The sequence below is a fragment of the Solenopsis invicta genome, chromosome 6 (genome assembly GCF_016802725.1).
Source record: "Solenopsis invicta isolate M01_SB chromosome 6, UNIL_Sinv_3.0, whole genome shotgun sequence".
NCBI classification, from domain to species: domain Eukaryota; kingdom Metazoa; phylum Arthropoda; class Insecta; order Hymenoptera; family Formicidae; genus Solenopsis; species Solenopsis invicta.
This window is the reverse complement of record NC_052669.1, coordinates 25,896,942-25,911,202: the sequence shown is the minus strand read 5'-3', so window position 1 is coordinate 25,911,202 and position 14,261 is coordinate 25,896,942. Positions and strand designations below refer to the sequence as shown.

At 31.5% G+C, this 14,261-nt stretch overlaps 3 protein-coding genes across 12 annotated transcripts in view; 2 read left to right on the top strand and 1 right to left on the bottom strand.

Annotated features, from left to right (window-relative positions):
* LOC105204439 (phytanoyl-CoA dioxygenase, peroxisomal) overlaps positions 1–5,472 on the top strand; it is a 60,581-nt gene extending 55,109 nt beyond the window's left edge. For 6 of the 7 annotated variants that reach the window (XM_011173512.3, XM_011173510.3, XM_026138156.2 and 3 more), the window contains 5 exons: positions 1,867–2,077; positions 3,132–3,371; positions 4,207–4,411; positions 4,546–4,710; positions 4,803–4,940. In XM_011173512.3, coding sequence (XP_011171814.1) covers positions 1,938–2,077; positions 3,132–3,371; positions 4,207–4,411; positions 4,546–4,710; positions 4,803–4,940 — 888 coding nt within the window. In that variant the 5' untranslated portion in view covers positions 1,867–1,937. Of the gene's footprint in view, positions 1–1,866; positions 2,078–3,131; positions 3,372–4,206; positions 4,412–4,545; positions 4,711–4,802 lie in introns of those variants that run through there. The other variant, XM_026138155.2, reaches the window with a different exon arrangement.
* LOC105204440 (SREBP regulating gene protein) lies at positions 4,409–7,254 on the bottom strand. 4 transcript variants are annotated; one of them, XM_011173514.3, is made up of 5 exons: positions 7,072–7,254; positions 6,584–6,911; positions 6,231–6,467; positions 5,704–5,919; positions 4,409–5,364 (listed from the first exon to the last, which is right to left on the bottom strand). In XM_011173514.3, exons 2-5 carry the CDS (start codon positions 6,692–6,694, stop codon positions 4,978–4,980), a joined length of 951 nt encoding a protein of 316 aa, XP_011171816.1. In that variant the 5' UTR covers positions 6,695–6,911; positions 7,072–7,254; the 3' UTR covers positions 4,409–4,977. The 4 variants fall into 4 exon arrangements, with proteins under 4 accessions (XP_011171816.1, XP_025993939.1, XP_011171815.1 ...); XM_026138154.2 differs by having other exon boundaries at positions 6,584–6,845; positions 7,072–7,234; XM_011173513.3 differs by having other exon boundaries at positions 6,584–7,234.
* Positions 7,255–7,405: 151 nt separating this feature from the next.
* Positions 7,406–14,261, top strand: part of LOC120358036 — a 44,915-nt gene continuing 38,059 nt past the window's right edge. Inside the window, exon 1 of the mRNA XM_039450500.1 lies at positions 7,406–7,891. The gene's annotated coding sequence lies outside the window, so the exon portion shown is untranslated. The remainder of the gene's footprint in view (positions 7,892–14,261) is intronic.

Genomic DNA, 14,261 nt, shown 5'->3' with positions numbered 1-14,261 from the left:
TGATTTTGATTTTATTAACTGAACATCTGATTGAAATTATTTTATTGAAACTTTAATAACTATCTAGCTTGATTATTACCACCAAATTTTTTTTCAGTGTGTGAATATTCTAAGATTTTTTATTTTCTAATTCCCAAAGAAAAGTATGTTAATTTATAAAACCTAAAAAAATTAAAAGTATTTTTTTAGAAATCTTCATCAATTGAAAATACGAAAAATGTTTTACAATATTATTCAATTCACAAATAGTTTGTCATTGATTAATATTATACAAATTAATATTGTAAATTGCTTCTTAACATATACCAGTAACAAGTTCTTTTCGGTTAATTCTCGGTTAATTTTCGGTTGTCTCCATTTGCTTACAATAGGATAAGGATTTCTCTCGTTAAAATTCTTGAATAAAATTGAACTTGACATTAATCTAATCTCGGCATGCAATTCGTACAGACCGATAATTACTCGTCACCATTGGTCCTCAAATGGGGTATAACGGGTTAATCCATCGGTTATTGGATTATTGCTTTCGTATCAACATGCGTCCAGGAAACGTCGAGAGGAAATTGACAGCGTATAATCTGTTTCGACAGGTATAAGTACGTGGATCGAGTTGAGTGCGAAATCGACGAGCTGCAAAATCTGACAATAGCATAGGCATTTTACTCTCGATCTTTCCGATAATTCTTTCGATCATTTTAAAATTACTTAAGCATTAGGATTTTATGAGCCCTTCCCTCCCCCTCTTTTTTTTAAGGAAAGTACCCATATCCTTTTTTCATGGCAAAATCGGCGGGATCGGAAGTTTTGTTGCTCTTTCAGAAATAGTGTTCCATCGAGAGATGGTTAAAGTTACACTATTAAAGTTACATTACGTAATTTAAAATATAAAAAAATTTTTTGAAGTATGTTTCTATTTCAGCCTTCGAGTAAAAAAGCTGATATATTCGACAATCTGTGATCATATACAATAAAAAAAACTTTGTGTTAAATTTAAAACATTTTATATGTTTCAATACGGTCCGTTAAAACTTTTGTGTTATTTAATACAAAATAAATATATGAGAGTAATACAAATGTTATGTAAAACATTAACGCAAAAAATAATATTGGAAGCACAATTTGGAAGCATATTTCTTCAGTAAAATAAACGTTTATAGTGTTAAACTAACACGTGCATTTTATCTTAAAATTTACGTTTTAAAATTACATTATATTTTTTACGTTGTCTATTTATCTATAAACTAATATTCGGCTACCTTAAAAATAACGGTTTCAATTCAAGTACAAAAGGTTTTTTATACTGTATATCTTTTTTCTGATTGAAGCACAACGTAACAAAAGATTGTGTGCTATTAGAAAAATAGCTAAAGCTAAAATCGATTCCTCTCTCTATGACTAGTCTATAAATTTATGAATTATACTGCTTGCTAAAGCCACTGCGAAATGCGATGTTTCCGCAACGAACAATAAATATTCATAAAGTGGAAATTGCAAGAGAGACCACTATGAAATGATACTTTTATGCGCTTTGTATAGTTTAAACAACGACAATTCTGAAAATCCTAGGGGACACGAAACACGGCGAGACTAGCTTGAATGCCTTTGTAAATACTTATGTCGTTTCACAAATCGATAATCGTCAATGATGATACAGATGTGAATGGACACAATATTAGTCATCTCCTTTATTTCTCATATGGCCACTATTTTTTTTATAATAAATTAGAGATTTATTATAAAAATCTTTTTTGCGTTATGTTTTTTGGGATTCGGGAAACATTTTCTTTGATAATAAACAGCCGATTTATATTTTATACAAAAGATAATTTTTTTATCCATATGTAAAGTAAATTTTCTTTGTTTCAGAATAGCATTAGTGCAAATAGAAGTGAAACTGTCGATCCGATTTTAAAAGCATCGAATAAGGAAATTCAATAATGACTTCATTACCTTTTCGCTACACAAAAGATTACGTCAATCGTCTTACGATAAACCAAAGGATATTCTACGAGAAGAATGGATATTTAGTGTTTCCTCGTCTCATACCGCAAGATGTGCTTGACAAATGTCACGAAAGGTATACCTAGTTTGCAATACGAGCGCATCAAGCGTTAATTGTGATATTTTTTTAGCATTTTGAGCTAATTATTGGAAATCTACGTAGTAAAAAATTTTGTATTAGATCTAATACATATTTTATATTTTCCAAATTTTTGTGTTAATTTGTGTATTTTGTATTTGCATATTTCTATACAATTTGTTGTAATTTTGTGAATCCACAATATATAAAATTAAATTTTACACGCAAAATGAATATATAAGAAAAAGTAACACAGATAACATATGTTTCTTTAGAAACATTAATATTTTTAATATGTTAAATTAACACGTATATTTTATTCATTTGTTCTAAGAATTTACGTTTTAAAACTACATTAATTTTATGTTATTTTTTTACTTAAGCTATCAATTGTGTTACTTTAACGATAAGAAATATTGAATATTAATTTAAAACAAAATATCCAAATAACATGATTATATATTAATTTGGGTATTTGAAAAATTCTACATAAAAATTTAAACAAAGATCGATTTTAACATAAATATAAAATATTTTTACTGTGTAACTTTATATAGAATTTATATATGAAGAGAATCTTACGCAATATCGAATATATATAAATTGTTGAGTTTTCTTTGACCTGTTTTTACAAACGCATAAAATATTTATTCCATGTATATGGATATGAAGATGCATATTAAACAATTTTTAAACTGTAAATTGTTGCGAAGATATTAATCGGAATAATCTTGTGGACAGTCCACACTATGAGTAACTCGGCAGTAATCTAGCAGAGTTATTGAAATGTTCGACATTTCAGTAAATTTACCTGACTGATATTAACACGCGCGCAAATACTGCGATCGGCTATAATGTCACAGATGATCGATCATTCAATACGGAATATCTGAAATGTCGGCATACAATACATTGTAGATATAAACTTTGTTTTTACAGATATCGTGTGCGAATTTCAATGGCTAATCGCATCTCCATATTTTTACGCGTTGAAAAAGAATCCATTTTAAAAGCTGTGTATTTTGAATAAAGTTTCCTTTTTATTTCTCAGATTTGACGAAATCGCCGAAGGCAAGGTTTCGCGAGATGGAATGATAGTAATGTACGATGTGAAAGATAGAAAATCGATAAATAAAATACAGGATATACATATAGATCCAGTCTTCCGTCAATATTATATTGAAAACGAGAAGATCATTGACATAGTCGAGTGCTTCACGGGACCAAACATTATGGCGATACACAATATGCTCATTGCTAAGCCACCCGACATTGGATTTGGAACTTCAAGGTAATCGTTAATAATTCTCATATTTCTTTAAGAATACTTCGTGTTTTAATTTTATAAAGATTTTTGAAAAATTCTTGAACTTTTTCAAGTTTTATAAGTTTTTTTGGAGAGTATAGAATAAAAAATCTTTGAATTTTTTAGAATTTACACACACACACACACACACACGCGCGCGCGCGCGCGCGCACATACATATGTATAAAAAATTTTGAAAAAGATATAAACTTTCTCAGCATTTTTTTGAAAATTGTTCCAATTCATGTTGAAATTTTCTAAAGTTATAAAATTAAGTAAAAATTTTGAAAAATTCTGAAATTTGTATAAATTGCACAATTGAGAAGTAACGCAGAGCTCCACTGTTATCCCGTTACACTTACGTTGACTTGTAATCAATAGTTTCTGGATTCGATCTCAATTCTCATTCTATACAAGCTTCAAGTCTTATAAGAGGTTAATTAGAGAGATAAAGGATAGTGAAGAAAAAAAATAAATTGAAGATAAACTGCAATTCATATTTCATTTACCTCACTGAAAAAAATGCTGTAATACAAATTAAAATACAGGTTAAATTGAAACGTAGTTTTAATTAAATACCGTCATGGACCGTCATTAACATATATAATTGATTCAACTATATTTATTATTGACTTTTAATCTTTTTGTTTCATTAATACCATTGTTGAATTAATAAGATATTTCTAATTAGATTCTGCTAGTACAACAGCATTTTTTCTGTACTATAAATTATATAATTGAAAAATTGTGTGAAAAATTCTAAGAAAAATGTTCATTAGTGTTATTTGCTGTAATGTGATACTACTGCATATTTTTTTAGGCACCCACCACATCAAGACATGTATTATTTTCCGTTTCGACCAGCTAATAATATAGTAGCTGCGTGGACAGCCATGGAACCTTGCGATAGCGAAAATGGATGTCTCTTTGTAGCACCTGGATCACACACTTTAGGACACATGTTCCCGCATAATTATCCTCCAAAGACAGAAGGAATGGTGAACAAGTTTTATCATGGCATACACGTAAGATATCTTTTTCTTTATTTTACTGAAAATCCTTACGATATGCGGAATTAACATCCCTTGTAAAAATTAGCCAAAAAGGGATGTTAATTTCGCACATCTATTCTTAATTAACATTTTACTTTTATATAAAGGAATTGCCTTCAATGTTTAATCGTTGGGTGAATCTCGAGATGCAGCCCGGCGACACGGTATTTTTCCATCCGTTGCTTATTCATGGATCTGGCATTAACAAATCAAAAAGAACGAGACGAGCAATTTCCTGCCATTACGCAGCAGCAGATTGTAACATTATCGATGTACGTAAACAAGTAATTACTAGTCTGTTACAAGTATAAGTAAACGTAAATCTAAAAAAATAACAAATAAAATATATTCATTTTTGCAATAGGACGACCCGCTTCAAGACACCATCAGGAATGAAATTTTGGAGCTAGCGAAGAAAAAGTATCCCAATATAAATGTGACATACCCGGACATATGGCGCTTCAAGTCCTTACTCGTGCGCGGTATTCAATCCTCTTTATAAAAATGTTCGAAGATTTAAGCTATTAACTATAATTATGTCAAGATAGGTTATAACCAAAAATTCTTTTACGATAAAATAATAAATAGATAATATTAGTACAAGATGCGGAAGTTATAGGATTAAATAAATAGAAGTAATATCCGGGAATGGGATAGGTAAGTAATGTCACCACAGAAGAAGAAGTAACGACAACGGCGGGATTGTCGCCGTTATTATTTAATGAATTAATATTGCGGCGATATCGTTGCGAGATATAGCAGTGTTTTGCAAGAGGATCTTTGTAAGTGTTCTCATGACGCACACTGGAACTTGAGGTGCGGCATACGGCCAGACAAATCTGAAAGCGGTCTGAATTACGAATAGGCGTTCTCCCTAGATCCTTTTGTACTTTCGCAGATACCACATCCTTCCGCCCTCTTATTTGCTACAACAAATTTCGATCGTGATAAAAATAAAAAATAATAATTTTAAAGTAATAAATATGGTAAAAGTAAACATGAAAATAATAAATATGGGATGAATAAATAGTGAATATAAAATTCTCGCAAGAATCAAGCAAGTCGAAATATTTCTTTTTCTTTTTAATTGGTTCAATATTAACCTACAACTGTTTTTATATCTATTACATGCCCGGAGAAAAATTTTCATATTTATACCATGAACGAATGATTTGAAGATGAGCCAATTTCTTTTCGTATTTTGAACTTGTTTGGTTTTTGTAGGAGAGCCTTCAATTATATTCATAAAATTAATAAATATTTACCTTGTCAGGGTGTAGGCAGCAGGAAACGCAATACTCGTAAATAGTACAACATCCTTGAGGATTGCACGTTTTGCAGCTATATCTTTCTCTTCTAGCCATAGATAATGATTCTTCATTCTTTGGAGTTTGTCTTTGTTCTACCATACAGCACCCATTTGATAAGACTTCATGTCTCGAACATACTAGCCCACGGTCATCAACTATCAAACCTTTTCCCTGATAAAAATATATATTATGAGATGCTTGTCAAAATGAACAAAACAAAGTAAACTTTTAATACATTATTTAACACAATGACTGTTACTGAATTTTAATTAGCTAACTTTATTTTTGATACCATTTTTATATTAGCATATTATTTTAATACATTAATCATATATATACTCTTCATAAAAATTAACAATACAATTTTTACTTTTTAAAAAATAAGCAAATAATTGATCACAGAGTGTCAACTACAGAATTTATATTTGGCAGTTAATATCCGGGAATGGGATAGGTAAGTAATGTCAACTGTAAATGCTTACTTGAATAGAATTACGACAAGACTGAGCAGAAGCATCACTTTCATTTAAATTGGATGCATCCATGTTTCCTGCGTTGTCACTAGCTGCTCGATCAAGTATTTCCATCTGCCACAATGGAGATTTATCAGATACTCTTAGCTCTTCTAGTGTATTGTCCTCGGATATCAGGTCTTCATTGTTATCATTAATCATCATGAGATCCATATCGACATCACTATCCAGATTTGATGAACCTTTCTACAAGGAAAATGGCAGAGCTTTCTGTAATAAAAGTTACAACGACGATGTTGTGCAGTTATAGCGAGATTATCTGATTGTAATCTGACTTTAAAGAATATAAAAAATGTACCTGCCTTTTCATTTCGCAGCAATGAAAAGGCACAATACGTTAGCGATAGGGCGAAGATCAGTCCAAGAACGAGACGTCGTCTAAGCAACCTGATTAAACCCGTGCAGCTTGGCATCCTTCCTGCGTTCCTTCTGCTTATATGCTCCTTACCAAAATTGCTTCGAGTTTTCCGGACATAGTCCTCGCAGGTCGATCATCGTGCCGTAAAAGATGTCGCGTGCGATTGTAAGAAGGATCCGTAATGTCATCGAGATGCAATCGTAGATCTGGAGAGATCAATGTTTCTTTCTCGAGTTCTTCTCATGCGATAGATCGGTAGCGTCTTCAAATTGCTTTAGAAGTTTATATAACGTTTAGATGATTTTCCTTCTTCTACTTTTAAGTTATTTTGCGATCTTCTTCAAAATTAAATTAAATCTAATTTTTTCCCATGTTTTTTGTAGAGATCACAACACAAGAGGAGGAGGAGAAGGTTAGGTTTAGTTTCTTTACCGAATGTTTGTGAAAGATAAACATTATTTTGCCGAGCAAATGCACAAGATCGGCTTCGTTGTCACGAGGATGAGCACGTGAAACGGCATCCGTCAATTATCGTCTCGTAACGAGTTTCGTTAATTACAAGAGAGCGAAATAAGCACGCGGTGATACAGAATGTGATATGACATCATATGGCCCATTGAGTTCATTGAACGGTCCATGAGTGTAGTTCCAACGCGCCGCGGTAGATGTCATTACCTGTTTTTGCCTCTTTTTTATCGACATATATTACTCATTCAAATTTATATTGTCAAACGTTATTATTAATTTACTAAGTATGCCTGTAATAAATTTCTTTTATTTGTCCTTTTCATTTACATGTCCTTTCAAACAAAAATGTCAAAAAACCTCGGGGCAAACATATGGTCTCTATCCCCTCCCTAAAATAAGTTTGGTATTTTTGCACGGTGGAAGTATAACTATCCCTTCCACCATATACTTTTGCTTGTAATACCTTATCGGTCTCACATCACTTGTCCCAGATCCCAGTTCTGCCCAGTTCGTGCGTGCCCTTCATCCTAGACACCACGGAAGAAGTACCCTGAGAAGTAAATGACCCGAGGTGTCGTGTGTAAAGTCAATATTTTTTTAGCTAATTCTTTTTTTATTTTGTGCCTTATTGATCAACAAGTATACATAAATACTTTCTAGAAAAATGTTAAAGTGTGTGTGTAAAAGTCACTTTATAATTTTTACATACTTGTAAAAGTGGTAAAAATTAATAACGGATATGGACAACCTACGGCGTAAAATAAGGAAAAAATTGAAAAGAAAGGTGAGTATTAAAAGTATTATATTTAAATAATTTTAATATATGTATTTAGTGTATTGGTGTTTGTAATATGTAAATATGCTGTATTATAAAAATTGCTGTCAACATGTATGGTATTTTTATTGATATTATGAATCCAGACAGCACACATATCCAAAATCAAAACATAAAACGACTTTAAAAACTAGCATGATGACATTTGGTTTATTAAAAACATTTTTAAGTTATATTTTTAAGATGTTTATTATTGTAATTGTGGACGTAGTGCTGAAGAACTCAATAAATCGTATACACCAGTAACCTGTAGAAATTAATGCTTGTGCTTACTTATATTTAATGATTTCTTTATTTGTGATAATTATAATTATTGTAATGTTTTAAAGAAGATATAATATACAGATTCTGTACATTATAATGCCATGAATATTCTTTTATATAAAGAAAGTAGAAGGGTAAATTTTTTAAAATAATTTTTTAAAAATGTTATTGATGTGATTAGAGGTAATTCCAGTATAAAAAAACTTTTGTATAAAACATTTTTGGTATCTTGAATAATTTTTGAAACATTATTATTATATCGTTCTTCAAAACGTCCTTCGATGTTGTGCGATGCCCAGTCGCTGTTTCGGTTGTCCCAGTCTCCGTCTCGCAAACAACTTTGAATGTGGCATATATCGAAAAGCATTGTCCGTTTGCGTAGTTTATCTAATATACGACTAATTGTTTCCGCTTAACTCCGTCCGTGGTTCCAAGGCTATTTCTAGACTGTTTAGCACTTCTCTATTTTTTTCTAAGAACCAAGTCGCTGGCCTGACGTCTCAACCCCCAATTTGGAGGACCAGGTAATTTTCTTTTAAGGTTTTTTTCCCTTAAATTGGTTGCCTTACTGGGCTCTTGGGACTAATTTTTCTTGGTATTTCGACCTATCTACCTCATCCATCAGTCATTACTGTGGATAGGCCATTGGTCGATTTTTACCTGTTCTCTAAGTAGGGGCTCTTACAGGGTGCTATTGCCCAGGCGAGGTAAACCAGTTTTTTATAGAGGTGTTATCCCCTATCCTCCCTTACCTACCCTCCCCTATCCCTTTCTTTTCCTTCCTTCTCTCTTGTGTGACGATGCTCCAAGCTTGGGACTGGTTTAGCGAAGTTTATTTTTGAGATATACAAAGCTAAAATCAAAAACTAAAAATCGTTTCTGTCTATAATTAGATATATTCTACACGTTTCTCGAATTTATTTTGTACGCGTTACATTATACCTGCATTCTTTGGTTTATTTTAATAGAGGAGAAGAGGCTACTGTTTATGGCTACTGTTGACAATACAGGTACCCCATTATCTCTGTTATTAGGTGACGTATTCTAATTGTAGGATCAGGATGATAAATTAATATCACGCTGTATTTTTGCTTTGATGATCTTTATTTTGGCACTGCCTAGCAATTGGCAATCCGCGACAACGCCGTGGAGTCGTGGCCCTGAGTCGACTGGATTGCGATATATTTAAATCTCGCTTTATCTAGTTTGAACAGGTTGGACTTATCTCGGTACATGGTTTGTCCTCTCCCAAAAAAGAACATGAATTAAGAAAAAGACAAAAGAGAAAGAAAATGATAAAGATAAAGATAAGATAAAAGACGGAGACTTTTAATTTTTCTGGACGTAGAAAACTTTATCTGAGCGAGAAATAGAAAAGAGTATTTTATTAGTTTTTTTCGGTGAAAAAGGATCTTATTTATGATTTTGAAACTTTACCTCTTCCGATATCATGACTATATATTTTAAGTTTCCAATGAATATGCGATGCGCAGTTTAAATAAGTTGGAGATCGTTGAAGATTGAAAACTAAAAATTATTATTCGGTATAAGAATCGCTGTGACTGACATAGGCCTTCTAATTTTATGTTTATCTTTTTTATTGAATGTGTTGTATCGAGCAACGTGGGCATTACATTCTAATCAAATATTGTTTTCTGTCTAATCACTTAAAATTTCTTAAAAATTTATCAAAAATTACAATATTTTAAAAATTAATGAATGAGGTCAGTGAGACGAGCAAAAAAATTTAGGTGTTTGTATAAAGCATAAATTATATTTATTAATATCTTTGACACAAACGTTTCGACTCTACGGAGTCTTCTTCATTGGGTACTTTTACATTACTAGCGCAACGTTTTCAACGCAAATATCTTTCCTGACGGCAATGTTCTTAATGCAAATACTTGATTTTTGCCGTCATTTGCATTGAGAACATTGCGCCAGGAAAGATATTTGCGTGAAAACATTGTACCAGTAATGTAAGAGTATACACTGAAAAAGACTTTATATTGAAGTCGTGACAATGAAAAATATGTTTTGCGACAGTCGAAGCAATTTCTGATAGTCAGCATTTCTTCGATTAAGTAAGAAAAATACAATTCTTTTTAAAAACTTTGAATATATCGTGTCAGTTAAATGTATTTGAAACAATTTGTGTCTACTTTTTGCTGTGTAATATCTATTTTTGTAAACTATACGCAATAATACACAGAGTTGACGCCAGGGTATTCGAAACACCAAACGTCGAATCGTCGTTCGGACGATTTTTTCTTTCATATTCGCGTTCTATGTACCAAAATACACAATTTAATACTCAACAGATGTAATTACACGAAATACGAATAGTCCCTGACTTGTTCCGAAAATGCTAAAGCAATAAAATTCTCTATTGTGTATATCACAAGTCTCTATTTTATTTTTTTTATTGTATGCAACTATATCCAGCATATTTTTGACAATGAGACGCCCCTGAAGCTACAGCGCTCCACAGGTGTTCGGTGGTTCAGCTATCGACCCTTGAGCGGTCTCGAACGACCGGCGACCGTGGGAAAATAGTGAACGTCGTATCAGAAATCGACCCAAAATGTGCATTTCATGATGAGCATTGCTTTAGAAGCATATATATAAGATCCCTCATCCCTTGAAAAACTGTCAAGAATTTTATCGCGAATAAATAACGTCTCACAAGGAGAGGACCAGGTGATTACTCCGAAACTAAAGCCTATTCAATCAAACGCCGGGAAATGTATCTTTTCTTTCATCTCCAGAATAATTTAAAAAATTGAAGTCAAAATCCAAGGGTGAGTCCTCGCCTGGTCCTCGTCTTGTCAGCCAGGATTAAAATCTGCATCACTCGAATTCTGTGCGAGTGCCCTATCAATTGCCACTACCAAGGCATGTGATGATATTTTCTCGCAATAATCAATATAAGTTAAATGAACGTCTACGTGACGTACAATAAACAATAATAAGTCATATCTGACTGACGAAATTAAAACATAAGATTAGAAAGTCAGTGATAGCGGTTTTTAATGCCAAATAATAATTTTTAATTTTTACAATCTCCGACTTATTCAAACTGTGCGCCGCATATTCGTCTGACTTGAAACGCAGTCAAGCCAAAATATATAATATTAATGCTTTAGAAGCATAAAAAATGATAAAGAGTTGATGACTGTATCCATCTATCTCACAGAAACTTGCCCCTAATTGCCTTATAGCAGATTCTGATTGTAAGGATATGTGCAAATAATTGCAAATAATTTTTCTCCATGTATATCGACATAATGCGCTATTGCATCATTCTATCTTTATCGTTCATTACAAATGAAACAAGCATAACACAAGAGTAACACAAATAAAATTAAAATACATAGGAAAGACTCTGAAGAAGTAAATCAAAATATGAATTAATGTCGTGAAAGTCAACCCAAGATGTTTGTGTAAGAATTAAAGTAATTAACAAGCAATTATTATTACGATCAAAACGTCTGTAATAATAATTGCTTGTTAATTACGTTAATTCTTATACAAACATCTTGTCTTGCCTCTCACGGCATTAATTTATATTTTGGTTTACAATATAAGTATTCTAAGGTCGGTATTCATGATCGTCTCTTATTTCAAGATCATCTTAAGTAATGTCTAAAGATGTTGATACCCTAGACTACATTAATAATAAGTCTAAAATCAAGTCACAAGACGTCTTTAAGGCATCTAAAAGACGTTTTTAAGATATATTTTCAAAAGTAGTCTTAAAGCTAATTTATAGACGTCTTAAAAATGTTTTATGACCCGATTTTAGACTTCGTATTGTCTGGGACAACTCTTTATGATTGATTGATGACATCATAAAATGGTACATACTTAAGATGTTTTTAAATAGAAGAATCAACTATAAATACCCAGGATCCACTCTGTTTCTACATCGAGTGTGTAGATATTCCAAGATGAGGTTGACCAGAGCAAAGTTCCAGAGGAAGAAATCTTTCTATATTGCAAAAATAAAAAATATTGGAAAATTTGTAATCGATCACGGATTTCGGAATACACTAGAAAGACTATCGATAATAACTTACAAAATTTTCAAAACACTAGCGACTGAAATGTATATTTCGATCAATTACATGATTCTTGAATAATTAATTAAAATTATCTAGATAATTCATAAACGTTTCTAATGACTTCAAAAGTCTTAAAAAAAAAAAAAAAAAAAAAAAAAAAAAAAAAATACAAATAATTTTAAATCGTAATTTAAAATCCTCATCCGGAACTTCGCTTCGATTAATCTCATTAAAGAAAAACGGAATGGATCCTAATTTCCATACATAAGTATGTGTGAATAGTATTTTTTAAATACGTAATTTAAAATCCTCATCCGGAACTTTGCTTCGATTAATCTCATTAAAGAAAAATGGAACGGATCCTAATTTCCATACATAAGTATGTGTGAATAGTACGTTTTAAATACAAATCTTGTTAATGTATTTCTCAAAGCTTTCCCGCATTCAATTTTCTCATCACTCTTCATACCGATCAACTAATTAAATTTTAAAAATAATTAAATTTCCACAAAAGAATTTTCAATTTAAATAAAAGTTTTCGCGTTAGTTTTCGTTCGTATATCGATACATTTCATTAAGGATTTTCTATTCGATTTCTTTGTACGGTTTTAATTTTATTTTTGAGAGTTAGAATACATGAAATTCTCTTTTTATATAATAAGTTAAAAATCATTAGCTTTAATTGTATTATTTAACTTTTGACTTTTTAGTTACTATCTAATCCTGGTAACATTTTACTAGAATTTTTAAGATTATTGAAAATTTTTTAAAGAAGATTAAATTATATATTAGCACAATTATCATGTTTCATACTTGTATACATATAAGTATGAATTATACGTTTTATATGTAAGCAAGAATATACAAGATATCCGGTAATTATTGATACAGCGTTCGTAAGTAAATAGAATGGATTAAACTGAACAAAAAGCTTCTGTATCATTTTCAGATTTTTGCAACAGTTACAAGAGAAATTAATTTATAAATTTAAGATTTACAAATCAACACGCGTCTATATAATTTATTGACAAGAGATTATTTAATATTTATAAGTTTCAGATGTGTAGCATGAATGTATAAAAATATATATTATATATCTTTATATACATATATAAAGATCCACGAATAAATGTAATTTGCTGACAAGAGAAGCTTCGTGCTCAGCCGTTCTACAGCGAAGGTTGTTGAATAACATTGTATTTTGTGTTTAGTCTGTCATTTTTCGTAAAACCACTACAAGGCCCGGTTTCACAACTTTCAGATTAACCCGAGTTTAGCTGAACGTCCGTCAAAATTGATGCCGGCGTTAAACCTGTATGGCGTTCCACAACTCATTTTTAACCGTAGGTTACGTAACCCTATACCCTATTTATTGAAACTCAGAATATATGCTTCTTTCTCCTTAAACGTAAATTGTGATTGGTTAGTTAAAATTTTGAAAAAAAAGAGGGAAACGCATGCCGATGTAGCCCATTTTACAATAGCCGTAACATAAAGCCATAAAGTTCTAAGGTATATATTATAGTTGAGAGCTTGTTTGTGACCGCATACACGTTCGGACGTTTTCGCCCGTTACTGATATATTTTTCTTGTGACTGTCGATTATATCTCAATCGGTCTGCCGGAATGATCACTGTCTTTCTGTATTTTATTATTGCATTTATTTTTGCATCATAGTCAAATCGTTCATTTCCTGTTCATCGTTTCCTGTTCATTTATAGTTACTGGGTATCACTCAAAAGGATAAGAAGAAGAATTGTTGTAAGAGCTCGTAAACGGCTGAAGAACTTTTACTTTTGTTCAATAAAAGTTATATAATAAAATAATTGTGATGTCCTGTAAAAAAGAATTGTCCGTGAAGGATAATATGAATAAAAAGCGGCTACCGAATTTTTCAAGAGATGAAAAAATTACATTAGTTGAAATTATTGAAAGCAAAAAATGATATATGATATATCATATTTACTCAAAAGTAAATATGATTACGAGAT

What these genes read in the sequence shown, in the direction of transcription:
- LOC105204440 (XM_011173514.3), bottom strand. Translation starts at nt 6,694, where the DNA reads ATGCCAAGCTGCACGGGTTTAATCAGGTTGCTTAGACGACGTCTCGTT. An exon ending in CTTGTCGTAATTCTATTCAA is followed by an intron (nt 5,920 to 6,230) that starts GTAAGCATTTAC and finishes TATTTTTATCAG; the next exon opens with GGAAAAGGTTTGATAGTTGA. An exon ending in GCTGCCTACACCCTGACAAG is followed by an intron (nt 5,365 to 5,703) that starts GTAAATATTTAT and finishes AATTTGTTGTAG; the next exon opens with CAAATAAGAGGGCGGAAGGA.